This window comes from Cupressus sempervirens, chromosome 3 (assembly GCF_028749045.1).
Source record: "Cupressus sempervirens isolate cs-2001-9-10 chromosome 3, ASM2874904v1, whole genome shotgun sequence".
NCBI lineage: Eukaryota > Viridiplantae > Streptophyta > Pinopsida > Cupressales > Cupressaceae > Cupressus > Cupressus sempervirens.
The window spans coordinates 456,320,545-456,338,133 of record NC_143120.1 but is presented as its reverse complement, the minus strand read 5'-3'; the positions used below and the strand labels follow the sequence as shown (position 1 = coordinate 456,338,133).

At 32.5% G+C, this 17,589-nt stretch overlaps 1 protein-coding gene across 1 annotated transcript in view; it reads right to left on the bottom strand.

Annotated features, from left to right (window-relative positions):
- Window positions 1-16,699: 16,699 nt before the first annotated feature.
- Window positions 16,700-17,589, bottom strand: part of ARPC3 (actin-related protein C3) — a gene marked incomplete at its 5' end in the record, with an annotated part of 45,690 nt that continues 44,800 nt past the window's right edge. Inside the window, one exon of the mRNA XM_089816599.1 lies at window positions 16,700-17,250. Within this exon, the coding sequence (XP_089672725.1) occupies window positions 17,105-17,250 (146 nt within the window). The remainder of the gene's footprint in view (window positions 17,251-17,589) is intronic.

Below are 17,589 nucleotides of genomic sequence, written 5' to 3'. Positions count from 1 at the left end.
TGTACTCTTTCTATCATCAACATTTTCAGCCTAATCTACATCAGTATAGACTTTTAGCTCAAACTTGTCATTCTTCTTGTTACAATCCATAATCCTTTCTTCCTTTTAGATATCTTAGGGTTCTTTTCACAACCATCATATGATTCTCTTCTGGATTTGTAGAAAATCTTGCAACAATCCCAATTGTTAGTGCAATATATGATATGTAATGAACAACATATAGCAACTTTTCGATCATTGAGTTATACAAGGTTTGGTTCACATAAGCATAATCATCTTTCTTTGAAAGATTATGTCCATTTTTCATGGGTGTTCCAACTGGTCTTGAGTCTCCCACACCAAAAGTCTTCAAAATCTCTTTAATATATCTTGATTAAGTAATGTAGATACCTTTTTTTCATTTGATACACTTGCAAGCAAACAAACAATTTGATCTCTCCAAACATAGACATCTTAAACTCTTGCCTCATTTGATTTGTAAATGACTTACACAATGCATCCTTTCCTCCAAATATGAAATCATCAACAAATATCTCAGCTACTATTATCTCTTTGTCAAACTCAGTCTTCAAGTATAGATTATCATTATCATTTATCCTTGCAAATCCAATATTTCCCAGATATTTATTTAATCTTTCATACCATGCTCTAGGGGCTTGTTTCAATGCATACAAATCTTTGTGCAACTTACATACCAAATCACTTTTGTTCGGGTCAACAAATCCTTCAGGTTTTTCAATGTAAACTTCTTCTAGAATTCCATTCAGAAATGCAAACTTGACATCCATCTAATAAACTTAAAAATATTTATAGGCAACATATGCAAGAAGCATTCTTACTCCTTCCAATCTTGCAATAGGGGAAATTTTTTCCCCATATTCAATACCTTCTCCTTGTGCATATCCTTTACAAACTAGTCTTTCTTTGTTTTTTGTGACCTCACCTTTCTCATTCAACTTATTTATAAATACTCACTTTGTTCCAATAACATTCTTGTCTTTTGGTCTAGGTAATAATGTCCAAGTTTTATTCTTCTCTATTTTCTCAATCTCTTCATTAATAGCTTGGATCCAATGCTCACCATCCAAGGCATCCTTCACTAATTTGGGCTCAAATTCCCATAATAAACATGTATAAATTCTCAATATTTTCCTTGTCATTACTCTTGAGTCTTTGTCTCCAATGTTTTGATCTGATGTATGGTGTCCCCTTACATATTTTGCTAGCACAAGTTCTTTTCTTCTTTCTCCTCCTTCAAGTTCATCTTCTACAGTCATTTCAGGTAGCACTTCATGTACCTCACCTGTTCCTCTATTTGTTCTAAAATTACTTGTTGTCTGTCCACAAGCTCTTCCTGACACTCAACATCAATTGATTGATGCGACACTCTGTTGTTGTAACTCGACATTCACTGGTTGCTATTACTCAACAACTTTCTTCTCAAGTTCAGGTAAGTTGTTAGGTTCACCTTCATCAATGCATATGAGAATTATAGTCTTTGGATTCCTTTTTACATTCAATTCCATTCTTTTCAGCATATTCATCAACTTTCACATTTGCATTTTTCACAACTTCGTTAGATTTAGAGTTCAAACACTTATATGCTTTGCTCTTAGTAAAGTATCCTAGGAATATGCCTTCATCACTCTTTGCATCAATTTTTTCATTTCTATTATATTTTAGTATATAGAATTTACTTCCAAAAACTTTGAAATGTTTCATATTAGGTGCATAACCATACCATAACTCAAAAGGTGTTATATTTGTACCTTTCTTGAATTGTACCATGTTCAAGGTGTAAACAACTATACTCATAGCTTCTTTCCAGTACTTAGGTGCAACATTCTTCTCCATCATCAATTTCCCACCACAATCCATGATTGATCTATTCTTCCTTTTAGCTGTATTATTTTATGGAGGGGTCCTAGGTGCAAACATTTGTATTTTGACTCCTCTATCATTGCAAAATGTGTTAAATTCCCCACTTATGAATTCATCTCCTCTATCAGATCTCAGACATTTTAAGCTCTTATATGTCTCCTTTTCAAATCTAGCCAAATATAACTTAAGCATTGAAAAGCATCAAAGTTTTCTTTAAGGAACACCATTGTCATCATTCTAGAGTAGTCATCAACAAATAGAATAAAATATTTGTCACCATAGTAGCTCTGCACCCCAATAGGTCCGCAAAGGTCAATAGGGACCAACTCTAAAATAACAGCAGAAGTATAGGTCTTTTTCTTGAAACTAGACTTTGTCATTTTTCTCAATTGATATTGTTTGCACGTCATATTATCAGGTTTCTTCAGTTTTGATAGCCCTCTTACTTTCTTTGTCTTACTAATGCTTACCAAATTATCAAAATTAACATGACATAGTCTCTTATGTCATAACAATATATCATCACATTATGAAAACAAGCATGTATCATCAGGTAGGTCTAAATAGAACAAATTACCTCTAATTCGGTCTCCACTCCCAATTAATTAACCAGACCCATTGTAGATCTTGGCCTTCCTGTGTTGAAATTCAACATTGCATCCTAAATTGTTCTACTATGCCACACTCAAAAAATTGTAGTAAAGTCCTTCAACCCAATAAGCATTATCACATATGATCTTGTTAGTGAATTCAATTTATCATTTACCTTTTACAAGGCATGGCGCATCATTACCAAATTTAACACTACCACCTTCATAATGTTCTAGGTTTTCAAACTTACTTTTATCACCAGTCATGTGATGTGAGCAACCACTATAAATTATCCATCTATTACCCTTAGTCACATATGAAATAAGTGCAATTTTGTCATCTTCATGAAAATCATCTTTCATAGCAACATAAACAACTTCATCAAAATAATCTTTCATACCAACATAAACAACTTCATCATTACTTTTTGAATCACTATTAGTCTCTTCTTCACTAATGTAACAAGACTTCTTAGCTTTGCCTTTGTGGTTTTTGCATCCTTTGTTGTCTTTTTCCATCTCTTCTTCCTTTGAACTTTCTATCATTCCTATCATCCTTTTCATCCTTGTCAGGACATCTTGCAGCAATATGACCAACTTTATTGCATGAATTTTTTTTTACAAGAATTTACCTTTGTATTTGTCTGTAGTGCCTACCCTCGTTCACATCTTTTCTAGACTTATTGTTATCAGACTATATAGACTAGTTTTATGTTGATAGTTTAGTGGTGTTGTTTTGACACTATCAGATATTATGATAAGGATTCAGTTGATATATGATGAGATCATTTAGACTTTACATTTCATGTATGTATGATGATCATTACATCGTTTTCAGTTATTAATGATGATTAGTTAGATGGTTTATTATCTCATGTGTTTTATTATGGTTACTTACCCCATACTTGCATGTGTATGGTGTGCGTATTTTCTTATTGTATGACATTTCTGATGTGGTTAAGGAAGGGAGTCGTAGTCACCTGCTTAGTTGGGATCTACATGATGCACCACTTCCTGCCATTATCGGTTTAGCTTAGCATTATATATTGTATGTACATGCATGGTTTTTTTGCAGGTTGCAGGTACTGGGTATCGACTTCCCTGAATTGCCAGGATGAGCGTACCCTATTATACTATCTCAATGATAAGAGAAGGGAGATAAATTCTCAAGTCCAAATCCCAAACCTAAAAACCATTTGTCCTAGTGAGTTAGGACAAGTATCAAAGTTGAATACCCACCGAATGTGTCGGATGACATATTTCGTGATTTTTAACCCTTTAGATTTATTTTGTATGATTTGTTCTATGATGGGTTTTCATATTTTATCTTGGAGGTCTATGGTGAATTTTTCATTAATTAAGTCTTAACAAATAGATTTAATTAATAAATTATTTATTTGAGAAGATTAATAAAATATCATGATCTTTGATATTTTGATTGTAATGTGAATTATTGGGGAAAAGGAATTAAATAAAAGAAAACTAGAAATTAAAATTAATAATAATTATAAAATAATAATAAAGTAATAAATAAAATAATAATAATAAAAGTTATAAAAGATTAAAATAAAAGTTATAAAATTTAAATAGAAATTATTGGAGTTATAAGCTTGCATGGGAATTAACATGTGTCAACAACACGGGGGTTAGTGCATCAATTAAGCACAAGGTGTCTACAATTCTATGACTCATCAAAAAGAATTGGAAAATACCCATGCTTAGTTGGTGACACCTTTCAGCGGTTTCAAAAAACATTCCAAAGGTTTCTTGAGAGCTCTTTGTATTCAGGCATTCATAGAAGCTTAGGGAGAGGGTGGAGAGCAATTGGAGCATTGGAGGACTCAAGAACTTTGAAGAAGGGAGCTTGCTCTGCGGGTTTTCTGAGGAAGAGCGAATTAGCATCAAAATCCGGGTAGATTCTTGTGATTTTACTTATGCTATTTTTGAATCATGCATTCCCTTCTTCATCGTGTCTGTTATATGTGTCTGAAACTTCTCTATGATTGAATCTGTAATTTGAAATTGGAATCTAGATATGCTATTTGGTTGAGAAGAAAACAATAGAAAAACCCTAGATCCAATTAAGGAGAAATAATTAGATATGAACTGGATTTGGGTTCGAATTTATATTAAATTAGAAAGACATAGAAATTTTATGGTGAAAATTCGAATGATTAGATGTAATCTTTCTATCAATTATATTTTTAGATGCGTATGAATAAACCCTTTTATGGTTAAATTTAGAGAACAATTATTTTAAGAGGAAATTTTTAATTCATCACAAACTGCCCTGTAGCTGCCCCTTGGATAGACTCAAACTCAGTCATTCATAACTTTTTATTGTGATTGAATTTATTCGATCGCTCCGGTCAGAATTGGCGCGACTTGGCCCTCTCCAACATATTTCAATTTCAGCCCAATCCAACGGTTCATTAGGGAGATATGGCCGTCGTACTGAGACTGTTTTATTCAAAGACAGATATTTCTCCATTTCCCATAACCAAGAGTTCTTTATGCTAAAACTTCACAAGAAAAAAAATATAATATACCAAAGCATGGAATGGATTAAAGATATTATTGCAATCTTCCCTTATTAGAATCTTATTAATATGCATTAGTTTTATATGGTTTATTATCTAATTTAATTAAATCTAATTTAATTAAGATTAGTTAATAGTAGAAGAAGTGTAATTAATTATTAGTCAATCTAAGTAAATGGATTTTTAAATGAGAGAAAATTAAAAGAAAAGAGATTTTAATATAGTGAAATTTTTATAATGTATATTGAATACTATTTAATATATATTAAACAATTTTAGAGTTGTTTAATGAAGATGATAATGTTAAGAATTTGGAGATTATTCATGTTAAAATCTACAATGAGTCTTATTGGTTTGGTGATAGGGATCTTTTTCAAACAACGTTTATATAGACAAAATATTATTAGTACAATTAGCAAATGGAGTCTAGTAGTTTTGAGGAGAAACTTTTATCTATCAAACAAATACATGGGTTAGGAAAAATGTGAAATTTCTCCACTTAATATAATTTGAGAATATGTAAACTGAGACTTCTGAATTCAAATTTGAAAACTTAGCAAAACCAAAACATGTGTTTGCATCGTGTATTCTATATGCTTCTTGTTTTGAGTTTTGGGTTAACTAGTGTTGACCAGTCCTAGGTTGTTACCAGAGGCTCGGGGGTTATGAGATGTGTTGGCATGTTGATCTTATTTGGTCTCGATCTTTATAAGCCCAACCATGGTAATGTGATTGTATGTTCTATGAAATGTTTGTATTTGTTCATCAGTCTTCATGTGTGAAGCTAAGATGTATGTGTATGAGACACTTGAGCTAATCATTTTTGAGTTATCGATCAGTTATCCTTGATTATTTTCTAGTCGCCATGATGGGATTGAGATGTGGATTTATTCTTGATGATGTCATGTTGTGACATGTTTGACTCAACCATTTCTGGAGTCTTCGATCAGTATGATTGAGATATATATTTTGGTTATTGAGAACCATTGGATACTTTGATTATCAGTGATACTTCAGTTGCCAATAGAGAGCTGTTGTGTTCATGTTTTTCTATGGATGTTTGCTCATGAAGATTTGATGCTTTTATGCATATTTGATGATTTTATGGATTATCTTTTGTGATTTTGAGATTTATGAGTCCATGAGCATTAGGGTAGGATATATGCATGTAGTGACAGGAAGTGGCTTGCAATGGGGGTCGGGGCCCTAAGAGGCTGCCAGGGTAACTCATTGTAAGTTGGATTAATAAGTGATAACATTCACACCTAATACTAACAAAATGAACCTAAAAAGATAAGTGTTTTGTTCTCGCCCATGCGTTGAGTGCTTGTACAGGCTAGGATGGGAGTAGTGAGACGCATGGTTGCGACCTTGCATTCCGTATTATGCCTCGTCAGTATGAGAGGATACTAGTGGCCGCATGAAATCAGTATGGACCCGTGGAGTTTAGCTAACTGCCAGGGTAACTTGTACGTGATAATTACGATGACACTTTCCCGCTTACATAGTAGGTTCCTACATTTCATTGTGTGCCTCTGGGAAGTAGATGTCAGTTTTTTGATTGGAACCTTTGAGTTAGTATACTATTAGGATTCCTGGACTATAGAGATTTGTGCTATGTGTTATGGATAGCCTGTTTGGGACTTGAGATTATCTCCTCAGCACGGTGGGAGTGGACCACTTAGGTACCACGCGGTTGGGTGGTAGTGTATTTTCCACTCTTATCATTTGAGATTCATCGAGACATCGTGGCTGATGCGTCCTTCGTGATGGTGTATATGTATCCTTTCATTGATGATAAGCATATGTTAGATGATGTTATCTTATGCTTATATTTGCATGTTAGATTACTTCCTACATATGATGTTGTATATGTTAGGAGTGACATTCCTACTATGTTAATACTGATGATTCCATTGGTGATTTGGGATGTTATGCACGGATGGATGGCTAGGGCCCACGATGGTCTAATGATGCTATTAACGGTTGGGAGGAACCGTGCACTTAGTTTATTTTGTTTGATCTTTATGATGGATGTATATGTCTTCTATGATGATGTATCATGTGATTTTCTTTGATGTATCATGGATTAGAATAGGATGACGTACCTTATTTCACATATGTATATTCTTTTAAGCCTTCATACCCTGTGACATGTACAGTGGATGATTGAGCATTTGGAAATGTAATGTATGAACATTGGACTTATCATTATTATTTCATGTGGTTGTTGTACTAGATGGATTCATGTATGTAATTCAACGTTAAGGGATCTTAAAGAATGTAATTTGTTATGTATGTTATGTTTACTTTTCAGATGGACATTGCTATTGCTTCCGTTATTGTGAATAAGTTATGTATGGTATTTACTTTCATGTTAAAAAAAAAAAAAGATGTTACCAAAATTAGTGAAATTCTAGGTTAATTCTTTGGATCCCTTGGCGGGGCATTACATTGTCCTTGCCTCTAGGTAATCTCCTAACCATTAATGCTTCAAGATCATCATTAGAAGATTCACTCTCACTTTCCTCATACTTTCCTTTCTTCTTCTTAGAATTATGCAAGACTAATTATGACTTGAAAGAAGATTCCATAGAAGAGGCATTAAAATTATCAAAATTTGATAATTCAAAAGTAGTAAGCCTACCAACCAAACTGTCCAAGGTTAGATCATTACTAGGAGTGCATCTCAGTTCTTTTATTGTAGATACTCTAATAGCATTAATATAAATTAAGGTTCTCAATACCTTGTTGATCATAGTCTCATCATTGGTATCTCTAGTAGATCCTCTAATTGCAATCACCACTTCTTTTATTCTTCCAACGTATTGAGCAATGTTCTCACCTTCTACCATTCTCATATCATCAAACTTTCCTCTTAAGCTTTTTGATTTAGCTCTAAGTACATTCTTATCTCCTCCATGGATACTTTCCAACTTTTCCCACATCTTCTTTGTAGTGCTATAGTCCTTTATGCCATCAAACTCTGAATAGCTTAGGGCAAATGCAATCTCCAACATTGCATGATTGTGCTCTTTTTTTTCCTTTATCTATTGGGTTGTCATAAGGGATGGTATAGTTAAATATTCATTCTCCAAATAGAATACTATTGAACCTCCAATACCAATGATGCAAAGCTACATCAGACTTTTCCATGTAGGGAAGTTCTCCTTATTCAACTTGGGTATCTCCTTTTTGTATATCTTGATCTTTAGCTTCAAGTACCTTCAAAATATTCTCTACAAGCACCATAACTCTAATATCAATTGTTAGAATGATTTAGAATAACTGAGAAGGGTAGGAGGGGAATGATTTACCCTCAATCCCAAATGTACAAATTAAACTTTTAAACACTTTAAATAACTTATATCTATCTTTTCATCCACTCGATCTCTACAATGATATATCATCAACATAAACTTGCAATCCATTGTCCCAATAGTAATTAACTTGAAGAATGTAAAATGTTAAAAGTAAATCAACTCAAATATCATCCACACAAGTATAACACCGGGATTTAATGTGGAAACCCAATTTGGGAAAAACCACCAGTAACATGCTATCAATATTTCACACTTCTCAAGTGAGCTCTATGAGGAGCCAACCCTGGTTTGTTAAAAGATTCAATCACCCTGTTAGGAGTGGCCTTTTTAGAGGACTTAAGAACATTCTATTAGAATGTCACTGAGATTAAAGGACTTAAAAATGACGATTAGGTCAACCTTGCTTAAAGGATTTCAAACTAATACAATGGTGTTAGAAAGTAACAACAGGTTGATCTGAATAAATACGACTCACTTTGCAAATATAGATCACAATTTGATTCAACTATTGATTCAATGACTAGGCTTCATTATCATCTTCATCATTGATTTTCTTGGAAATCCCTCAAGCAATCACTCTTGACCTCAACTCTTCACTATTCAGTCTTATGCTCAAATTCGCCAATCAACATAATCAACAACTGCTCCAACCTCTTCTATATTATCTCTTATGCCTCCTTAAATAGGTAGCTTTATCTTTTATGGCTTAAGCACCATCGTTGATCTTAGGGTTAGGTTAGATTCATTAAAGTCTTCCATCTTTTCATTTCATGCTTCATCCTCTTGAAACTTCTCCAAACTTCTCCTTGAATCCATGCATAGAAACGCTCAAACAAAGTTTCCCTTGCATTAAATGTTCTAGCTCATCAATACTTATCTTCAACACGCTTTACATATTCCAATAATTCAACTATGTTGGCGAGGAAATAAGATTCCTTCAAAAAATAACAAATGTTGACAGTCGACCAAAATCGTGTTCTTCAGCCTCGGTCATCACTAGATAACTCAGTCATCACTACACTAACTTAGCATACACTGTCTTCACGCAGTCCATATATTGGTGCTCACTCCAACTTCTTTGTTACTCTGTCTTTTTTTAGCGCTCTATTGATACTAAATTTTTTTTGGCTACAAATATAAGTTCATTAATCTTTTGTGTTGAAGCTCGATTAAAAGCCTAAGTATTTGTTCTTCATTGATAATTTTTTCTAGGCTTCAACACAACTATCTTCTTCACTTAGTGTTATTATTAAACAACACATTATCTTATCCTCTTGTTATCACTCCTCAAATTCTCTTCATCAAACATCTTGATATGGAACTCTACTTAGGTAGCGTCTCACCAATAGGGTTTGACATCAATGACAACACAACAATTGTTCCAATTGTTGTTTTGAACATGTCTTGGAGAGCATCATGTATGTTGATTATTATAGGTGAAATGTTGTGCTACCAAAATGAATCCAAATTGTGGGTTGTTGATTATAGACGTCTTGTTGAAGACGCTAAATGTTGTTCATTATTATTATGAAGAAGCTATTAAAAGATTTTCCCGCATAATATAACTTTTGTTCATTATTGTATATCTTTATGCACACTCATTATTTCCTTCTCAATGTGTTTCTATTTTTTAAATAGTTAAGCTTTTTAAGAAATTTACACCATCTGCCCCACTAAACAAGTGTCAAGAAGCATATTTTACACCTTAGGATCCTTTCAAAATTGGTGTGAGAGAAGACATCTAAAAAATTGCATCTTGATGCCACTTTGGGTATTGTGAGTTCCTACTCATCCCTTTATATTTGACAAATACATAAACTAATTTAGTCATATATGAACCGATTTTTTAATAAAAAGCATAGGAAAAATATTTTTTCTTCTTCTTTGATAACACTTTAATCTACACAAATATTTGTGAAGAGCATCTAAGACACTTAGATTAGGTATTGTAATTTTTGTAGGTCCACTCTTTGTTTGCTAAGATAATCTAAGTGAGAGTTTGCAATGACCAAAAATTCATAGTGGGTCATGTGAAATGATTCAAGCCATCTTGGATTGAAGCCACTAAAGACTCACTCATTTGAGAAGTTAATTTTATTTATGCATGCTTTAAAAAGGTTCATGAAGGTTATCAAAGTTTGCTACTCTTACTAAATTGAAAAAAAGGAATTATCATGATTAGTTCGATACACAAAAGAACCTTTGATCATCTAAAAAAGTGATTATTTCTTTCCCTATTACAGCCATACTAGAGTTTACAAAGCCATTTGATCTTGAATGTATTGCTTCTAAACAAGGCTTTAGTGTTGTTTATATGCATAATAAGCACCCTATTTCCTTTTAAAGCAAGAATATGAGAAGATTATAGAGAATCTAAGTCATCTATGATAAAGAAATGTTAGTCATTATGCATGTTTTGGAAAAGTTGAGATATTACATGGTTTAGAGATAAGTGTGCATTGTTAGAATTGATCATAGCAATTTGAAATATCCTCAAAATTAAAAATATCTTAAAGTCAACATAAAACCACATTCAATCAATATACACAAAGTAGACATCACGATCTCAATATTGGTTTATAGTGATATACACAATTACTAGGTAGATTTAACCTTACATTGACATGCTTTCCTTTCGTGCAATTCTATTTCTATTTGAAGGTTGATTCATCAATTGGGGTTTGACCAAGGAAACCCCCTTCAATCTAATATTTTCTTTATTTTTCTATATGTAGGAACGTGTGATGAACTTGTCAAATCTAGAAAGTAAAGGAACTAATAGATAGTACACAACTTAATTGATCAAATTTGTTCAAAACAAGATCCCTTTATCACCCTCTCTACATGAGTAACATACCCTTGGAAACCTCTTCCTACAAAAACAACTTGAAACTAAAATCACAGATAGTAGTGCTACTTAGCTATTGATTTTGTACAAATAGGCTATTGTTTGTTTTTGTAAGTTTATGTTATCTAAAACTTGTAATTCTTGCATATTTTTCCTTCTATATTGCATTAGCCTATAATTTTCCCCTCATAAATTTATACATTCTAGAAAAAAGTGAAGAATCGTCACAATAGGGTACTATCCTAGAATCCCTTATTTGCCTAACCACCTTTTTTGTCTTGTACAAAATATTTTGGAGAGGTTCTCATGGAAACATATTAAGGATGATGTCATTAAGCCTATTAGAGAATGTGAACTATGTCAAAAAAAATAAGAATGAGTCCAAAGTAAAGATGCCACATATGTTTTGGTTGAAAGATTAACAAATTTTGCACACTTCTTTGCAATTTCTTCAAATTTTCAAGCTTTGTACGCTATTGTTTTATTCTTCAAAGTAATGTTTGGATTGCATGGATTTTCAAAGAACATTGTTGTAGACACTTAAAAATGTCCTCACGAAATCAATAAAATTTGGCTATTAATTTTTTTTAAAACAATATTTATTTAATTGATTCATTAAAAAAATTGTTATTATCTAACCAAGTAGTTATCAATTGTATAAATAATTCATTAGCATTTTCTTTCCAAAAAATAAATAAATTCTTATTTAGTTAATTAATCCCTTTTTATGGCTATTTCTCCTATTTTTGAAATAAACAACTTTTTATATAATTTCATTAATCATCTTCTTTCATATTTAGCCAATCACTTGCAATTATATTGATCAACTCCTAAATTATCTCCTTGCGCCACTTGTCAATCATCCTTTCATTTGACCTTTCCCACCTCACCTAAGTCTAGGTTTAATGCACCTTGAAAAGTCAACACATTTATACCACCAATTAATCTATATCACTCATTTTTATTGACCCTTAATCATATCCATTCCTTTCAATATCCTACCTAACCTTGCATCCTATTCAATCTCCTAGTGCCTATTAATCTCAACCATTAGTTTTCATGAGGAATTTATTAGAGAGATCATGTCCTCATTTTGATCATCTAGCATTATCATCTAGAAACTCCATAAGCTTATGTTATCTTATCCCATGCACTCGTTATCATCTTGCTACTATCTTTCTATAAATATCATATCATATCAACATCACACTAACACTTGCATTACCATTCTTGTATCATTTCCATTATTAATCAACCATATCCATTCTCCATAGCCTTTTGTACTTTGTGCTACAAAAATGAGAGCGCCCACACTCCATTCACACAACTTGGTAGATAGGAGGACAAGAGAATCAATCATTTCACGAAGACATTTGATGCCAAACATGTGTTTTGTGCTTTTAGGAAGAAGTGTTCTCTTGGATGTTGATATTGTGTTTAATAGATTCCTTTGCTTATGGTTGGGCTTGATTAGGATTCATAATTTTTCATAAAAAATTCAATCGTTGCCAATTATAAGTGACGGGATAGAAATTTCATAAGTAGTTTTAATAGGAAATTGTTCAAAATGATTATGACAAAAAACACTATTAGTATTGGTTATCTCATCACTCTAAAATACATAGGAATACTAGAATTATCAATAAGTGGATAGAAGGTTATGTAAGAAATTATATTTCAAATATAAAAATGATTGGATAAAATTACTTCATAGAAGAGAATAATATCATAATATACCTAACCATGTGTTTATTAACATGTCATCATTTATAGAGTTGTGTGGATAAGAAACTCTTAGCTCTATTCACTTGTTGTTTTGTGATAGTGAGTTCTAGGGGCCAAATATATTCTATAGAAAATCCAAGGCAACGAATAACAACTAAAACACAAAATTGGCATGTTAAAAATCACATAAAGTTTTATGTTTCTACTACAGCAAAAGCATGTTTTGAAAGGGCCCCAAGATTCTTTACAGTAAGGTCACAAAAGATGTTCCATTGAAGCCCACAAAAAGAAATGGATCAAGACCAAGATGAGGGTTTTAACAACAAGCTCCCTCAACCTGAGAACAACTTTACATAGGAAAAACCAACAAGTAGCCTGAAAGAGAAGAAAAGACTAGAGAAAACTCTAGCTCAACTTCCCGTCGACAAAAGACAATTAAGATTTTCCTTTAACCCTCTTGTATGTTGATCAAAATAAAGTTCAGGATTTTTTTGGGGTAAATGACATGATATATATGAGATTGCAACCCTACAAAGAGTCTATTTTTGAAAATAGCAGTGTATAGAATCTTAAGCCACAATTTTATGGTCCATGCAAGTTCAAGAATTGGGAAATTTGGCTACAAATTGGAGCTATCATATGATCTTATGTTTCACAATGTATTTTGTGTCTCACACCTTAAGAAGGCACTAGGTGACAATGTTTACCTCCCATAGGCGAAGAAGAAAAGTTTGTTCTAAGTCCTAAGGTAATGATCGATTTCAAAGAATGCAAGTTGAGAAATGTGAGCATAAAAGTATATCGGTATAGTAGAGGAATTTTACACTTGAAGATGCTACATGGAAAAGATAGAAAATCCTAGAGCGTCTTAATTTGTGATTGTTGGGGAGAATCAATTTTGGGGAGAGAGGACGATAATATCTTGTACTCATGTGTGAACAAATTTGCATCAATTAGCTTATTTCTTATATTTTCTCACAACCTAATTTGCATCACAAAATGAAAACAACAATATAAATAACTAAGCCACCTAAAGTAGTATTTCTTACGTTATAGTTTGATAACAGTTTTAAGCAAAAAAAAAAAAGACTTTAAGTTGTGCAAAAAATGAGGCAATGTGCTGAAGGGAGAAAAAAGAGCTACACTTGGAATTGATTTCAACTATTGAAGTCAATATGGAACCAAAAATAGAAATTATTAGTTTATTCGTCGACAAAAGTTATCAAAAAAGGAGTTGTAAAGAGAAAAAGGGTTACAATTTTTGTACATTTTTATGTACTGGGGAGTTTGAGAGTTTCTTAATTCTCAAGGATGAGAACTTTTGAGAATAAAATCTCTCCTAGCTAGACTTGGTAATTGCATCAATAACTCACAATTGTGTCTACAAGAGAAGTTTTCTAGTTTATTATTGAAGACGGGTGTATTTGATGCATTTTGACCATTTTGATTTGCAAGTTTATTTGAATGTGACCAGAGGTGTTGGGATTGGCCATATTTCTCCCTATGCTAGTTGTGCTTTTGCATTTGGGCCATACTAGTAATAGTTTCTAGACTTTCATGAAATGATTCAATAAAATATCATCCTTCCTAGTTATAAAAAAAAGTCTTTGTTGCCCATTTTTTTTGAGGGAAATTTGAAAGGTTGAGAGGTTGGATCATTGCACTTGTTAGCCATACAAGCTAGTGTAGGGATGTGTGAACTTATTTAGTGAATCACTTCATCGTGGGAGTCATATCCACCATGTTTGGAGGCACCTTGTGACTTAATGTTGCTTCTAAGACATTGCAAGGTGGATAAATAGACCTATGAGGAGTTTGTACCATTATGTACTTGTTAGAACAAAGGTATATGATGTATGTTACAACCCTCTCTTGTGGAACAATTGTCATCTTTCTTTTTTGCACTTGTCTTGCACAATGATAATGATATTGAACTGAATGAATGTATAATTAAGTGGATAGAACAAGTAATGATTTATTGACTTGCAATGCTATTAATGTATCTATGACACAAGATTGGAAGTCTAATTGATATTTTGATATATATGAATGATTAAGAACATCTATGATTAGTCTAACTGCATGTATGGCTCTAAAGTGGATGCAAGAAACTTCCAAACCCTCTAGGGTAAGAGGAAGTGTATCATCGGTGAGAGATGCAAACATGAGGAAAAGGTCAAAAAAATTATCAATGCTTAATTCATGTTTTGTGAGATAAGATTGATAAGTTTTGCAATTGATCTAGAGTTGGTATCTTGATATTTGCAGTGTCGTGATCTAGAGTTGGCATGCTTATCATACTAAAAGTCATTACCTTTTTGAATCAATATTTTTAATAATTTTTTTTGTAATTGTCATGATGTTATTCCTTGTTATTTATATATAAGTATATGCATATGCTTGCATGTAAACATGGTCTAAAGAGTGAGCATATGCTTGCATGTAAACATGGTATGAAGAGCGAGCATATGAATATATGTATGTTAAAAAATAATATATAACTACTGACATTATAAGGAAAGTAATAATTTAATTTAAATTATTAAGAAATTATCTTTATATATTAATTTATTAGTAAAAACCCAATCTTAACTAATGTTCAATATTCGTAGAAGAAATATCAACCCATTCAATGTGAGGCCACAACATCTTATTCACCATGGCAATAATTTGACTCTTTAAAGCCTGATCTGAGCTCCATTTTGAATGATAGACTGAAAATTCAGTTCAATTCTTTTACAAAGAGCACAATATTATAGCTGTTAATGACTATTAACTCAAAATATTATCGAGAGCTATATCCAGAGATGCACCCAAGCAAAGCTAATATATGTAGAGGTCGATATAGCTCATAAGTTATTTGGGCCAATATGAAACTTCACTCGTGTATTATCAATTCCATATGCTCCTTTGAGAATGTCACCAATAATTTCCTTCTTCGGGAGTCGGGACTTATTGTTTATGAAAATTATGGATATCGATAAAATTTAGATTCCACCAATCTTAAAAAAACAGAAAAGAAAAGGAAAGGAGATACAAACTCCTCATTCTTATTATTGGACTATCAGAGCTGCAAAAAGGTTGCAAAGAGATTTAGCTTGAAAGCTCAAGCTAGGAAGCAAATCAATTACAAAAAACTTAACGGTAACCGTCACATGCATGCAATCTTCTTATCTAATCGGAAAATTACTTTAGCTGAACAATTATTTACTGTTACAAGGTGCTCGACTGTAAGATCATAGCTGAACTTTGACTCCATTGTTTTCTAAGTCTACATAACAGAATGAACTCTTGTTATAGCTCATTGAGAATTGCTCTATTTGCTGCCATGTCTTTTCATATTGCAGCAAGCAATGTTGTCATAGTATCATTCGTTTTTTAGCAATATTAGAAAACTTTATACGAGGAAGAAGCAGCTCAAATCATTCCTTGGTTGTCTTAAATCTTGCATCTGTAAAACTGCTTCAATAACAGTGGATCAAAGAAAATGTACCACGAGCTTTACTGATACAAATTCTTTGTTATTTTCCCTTTAAGATATAAAGCAAAATGCTTCCTCTGCCATGTGTGTGTGTGTGTTTATCAAGAAAGTGCAAACTTCAGAAGAAGGAAATGTGCAAAACTACCGAACACTGAAGAAATTTAGAAAATGAATTTTGGAAATAACATAGACAATTACATTTGAAAATTAAACCCATTTAAACTTTCTCATTACTCATGAGTCTTGGCTACATTAAATGCTGGATAATTGACAAAGTAGCTGCTTGGAAAAGTAGAAATTGATGAGAAAAATAGTTTTGAATTCTGGTACAGTTTCCAAATTGGTTGATTGAGATATAAATATTCAGAGTACAAGAAATTTTCACATATGCATTATAAGTTTCTGCACAAACAGTAAATTTTAAAAAAAATAGTGTTTCACATATTACACGGCTGATACAATTATATTTGTAGATCAGCTTCCAATTCCAAATGATTAAATCTAAGGCAATTTCTGTCAGAATAATGCACATTGAATTTACTTGACAATAGTTTAAAGACAGAAAAAATATGAAGGCTGACATCTTTAAAGTGTGTTCGCTAAATGTTTAATGAAAAGTATGCATGCATTTGGCATGCTTTGGATGCTGGCAAAATATAGAGGTGCCAACTGCCGGTGTCATGAAATAGTGGTTTAATTCAAGTTTCAGATGAAGCTCATGTTGGAATTACAATATTCATGAACTTTCTCTTAGCAAATGCAAGCCACCATTTGTTTGGAGTACCATTTGGCCGGTATGCACAACTCAATAGTCTTCCGCTAGTCTCTTCTCTTACTTGTTTAAGATAATTACGAAATAACTCTGAATAACAAGACAAAATGGCACCATCAGAAATACATTCATGATCACAACAAATTAGAACTTCTAAAATATATAAACTAAACGTAAACCAGCTCTTCACAAACACAATAGAACTTGTCAGTTCTAACATTAAGTAATATTTCACTTTTAGGTACTAATGATTGGCAAAACATTTTCCAGAGTTTCACACCGTTTAACTATATCCATCAAGAAAATCCTGATTTTATTTGTATGTCCATGATTTAAAGTCACATTTCAATTTACGTATCTGAGGGAAACTGCCAAAATTTTCAAATCCGTTCTTATAGCTCTCCAGCTAGGAATCTATCCTCAATTTTG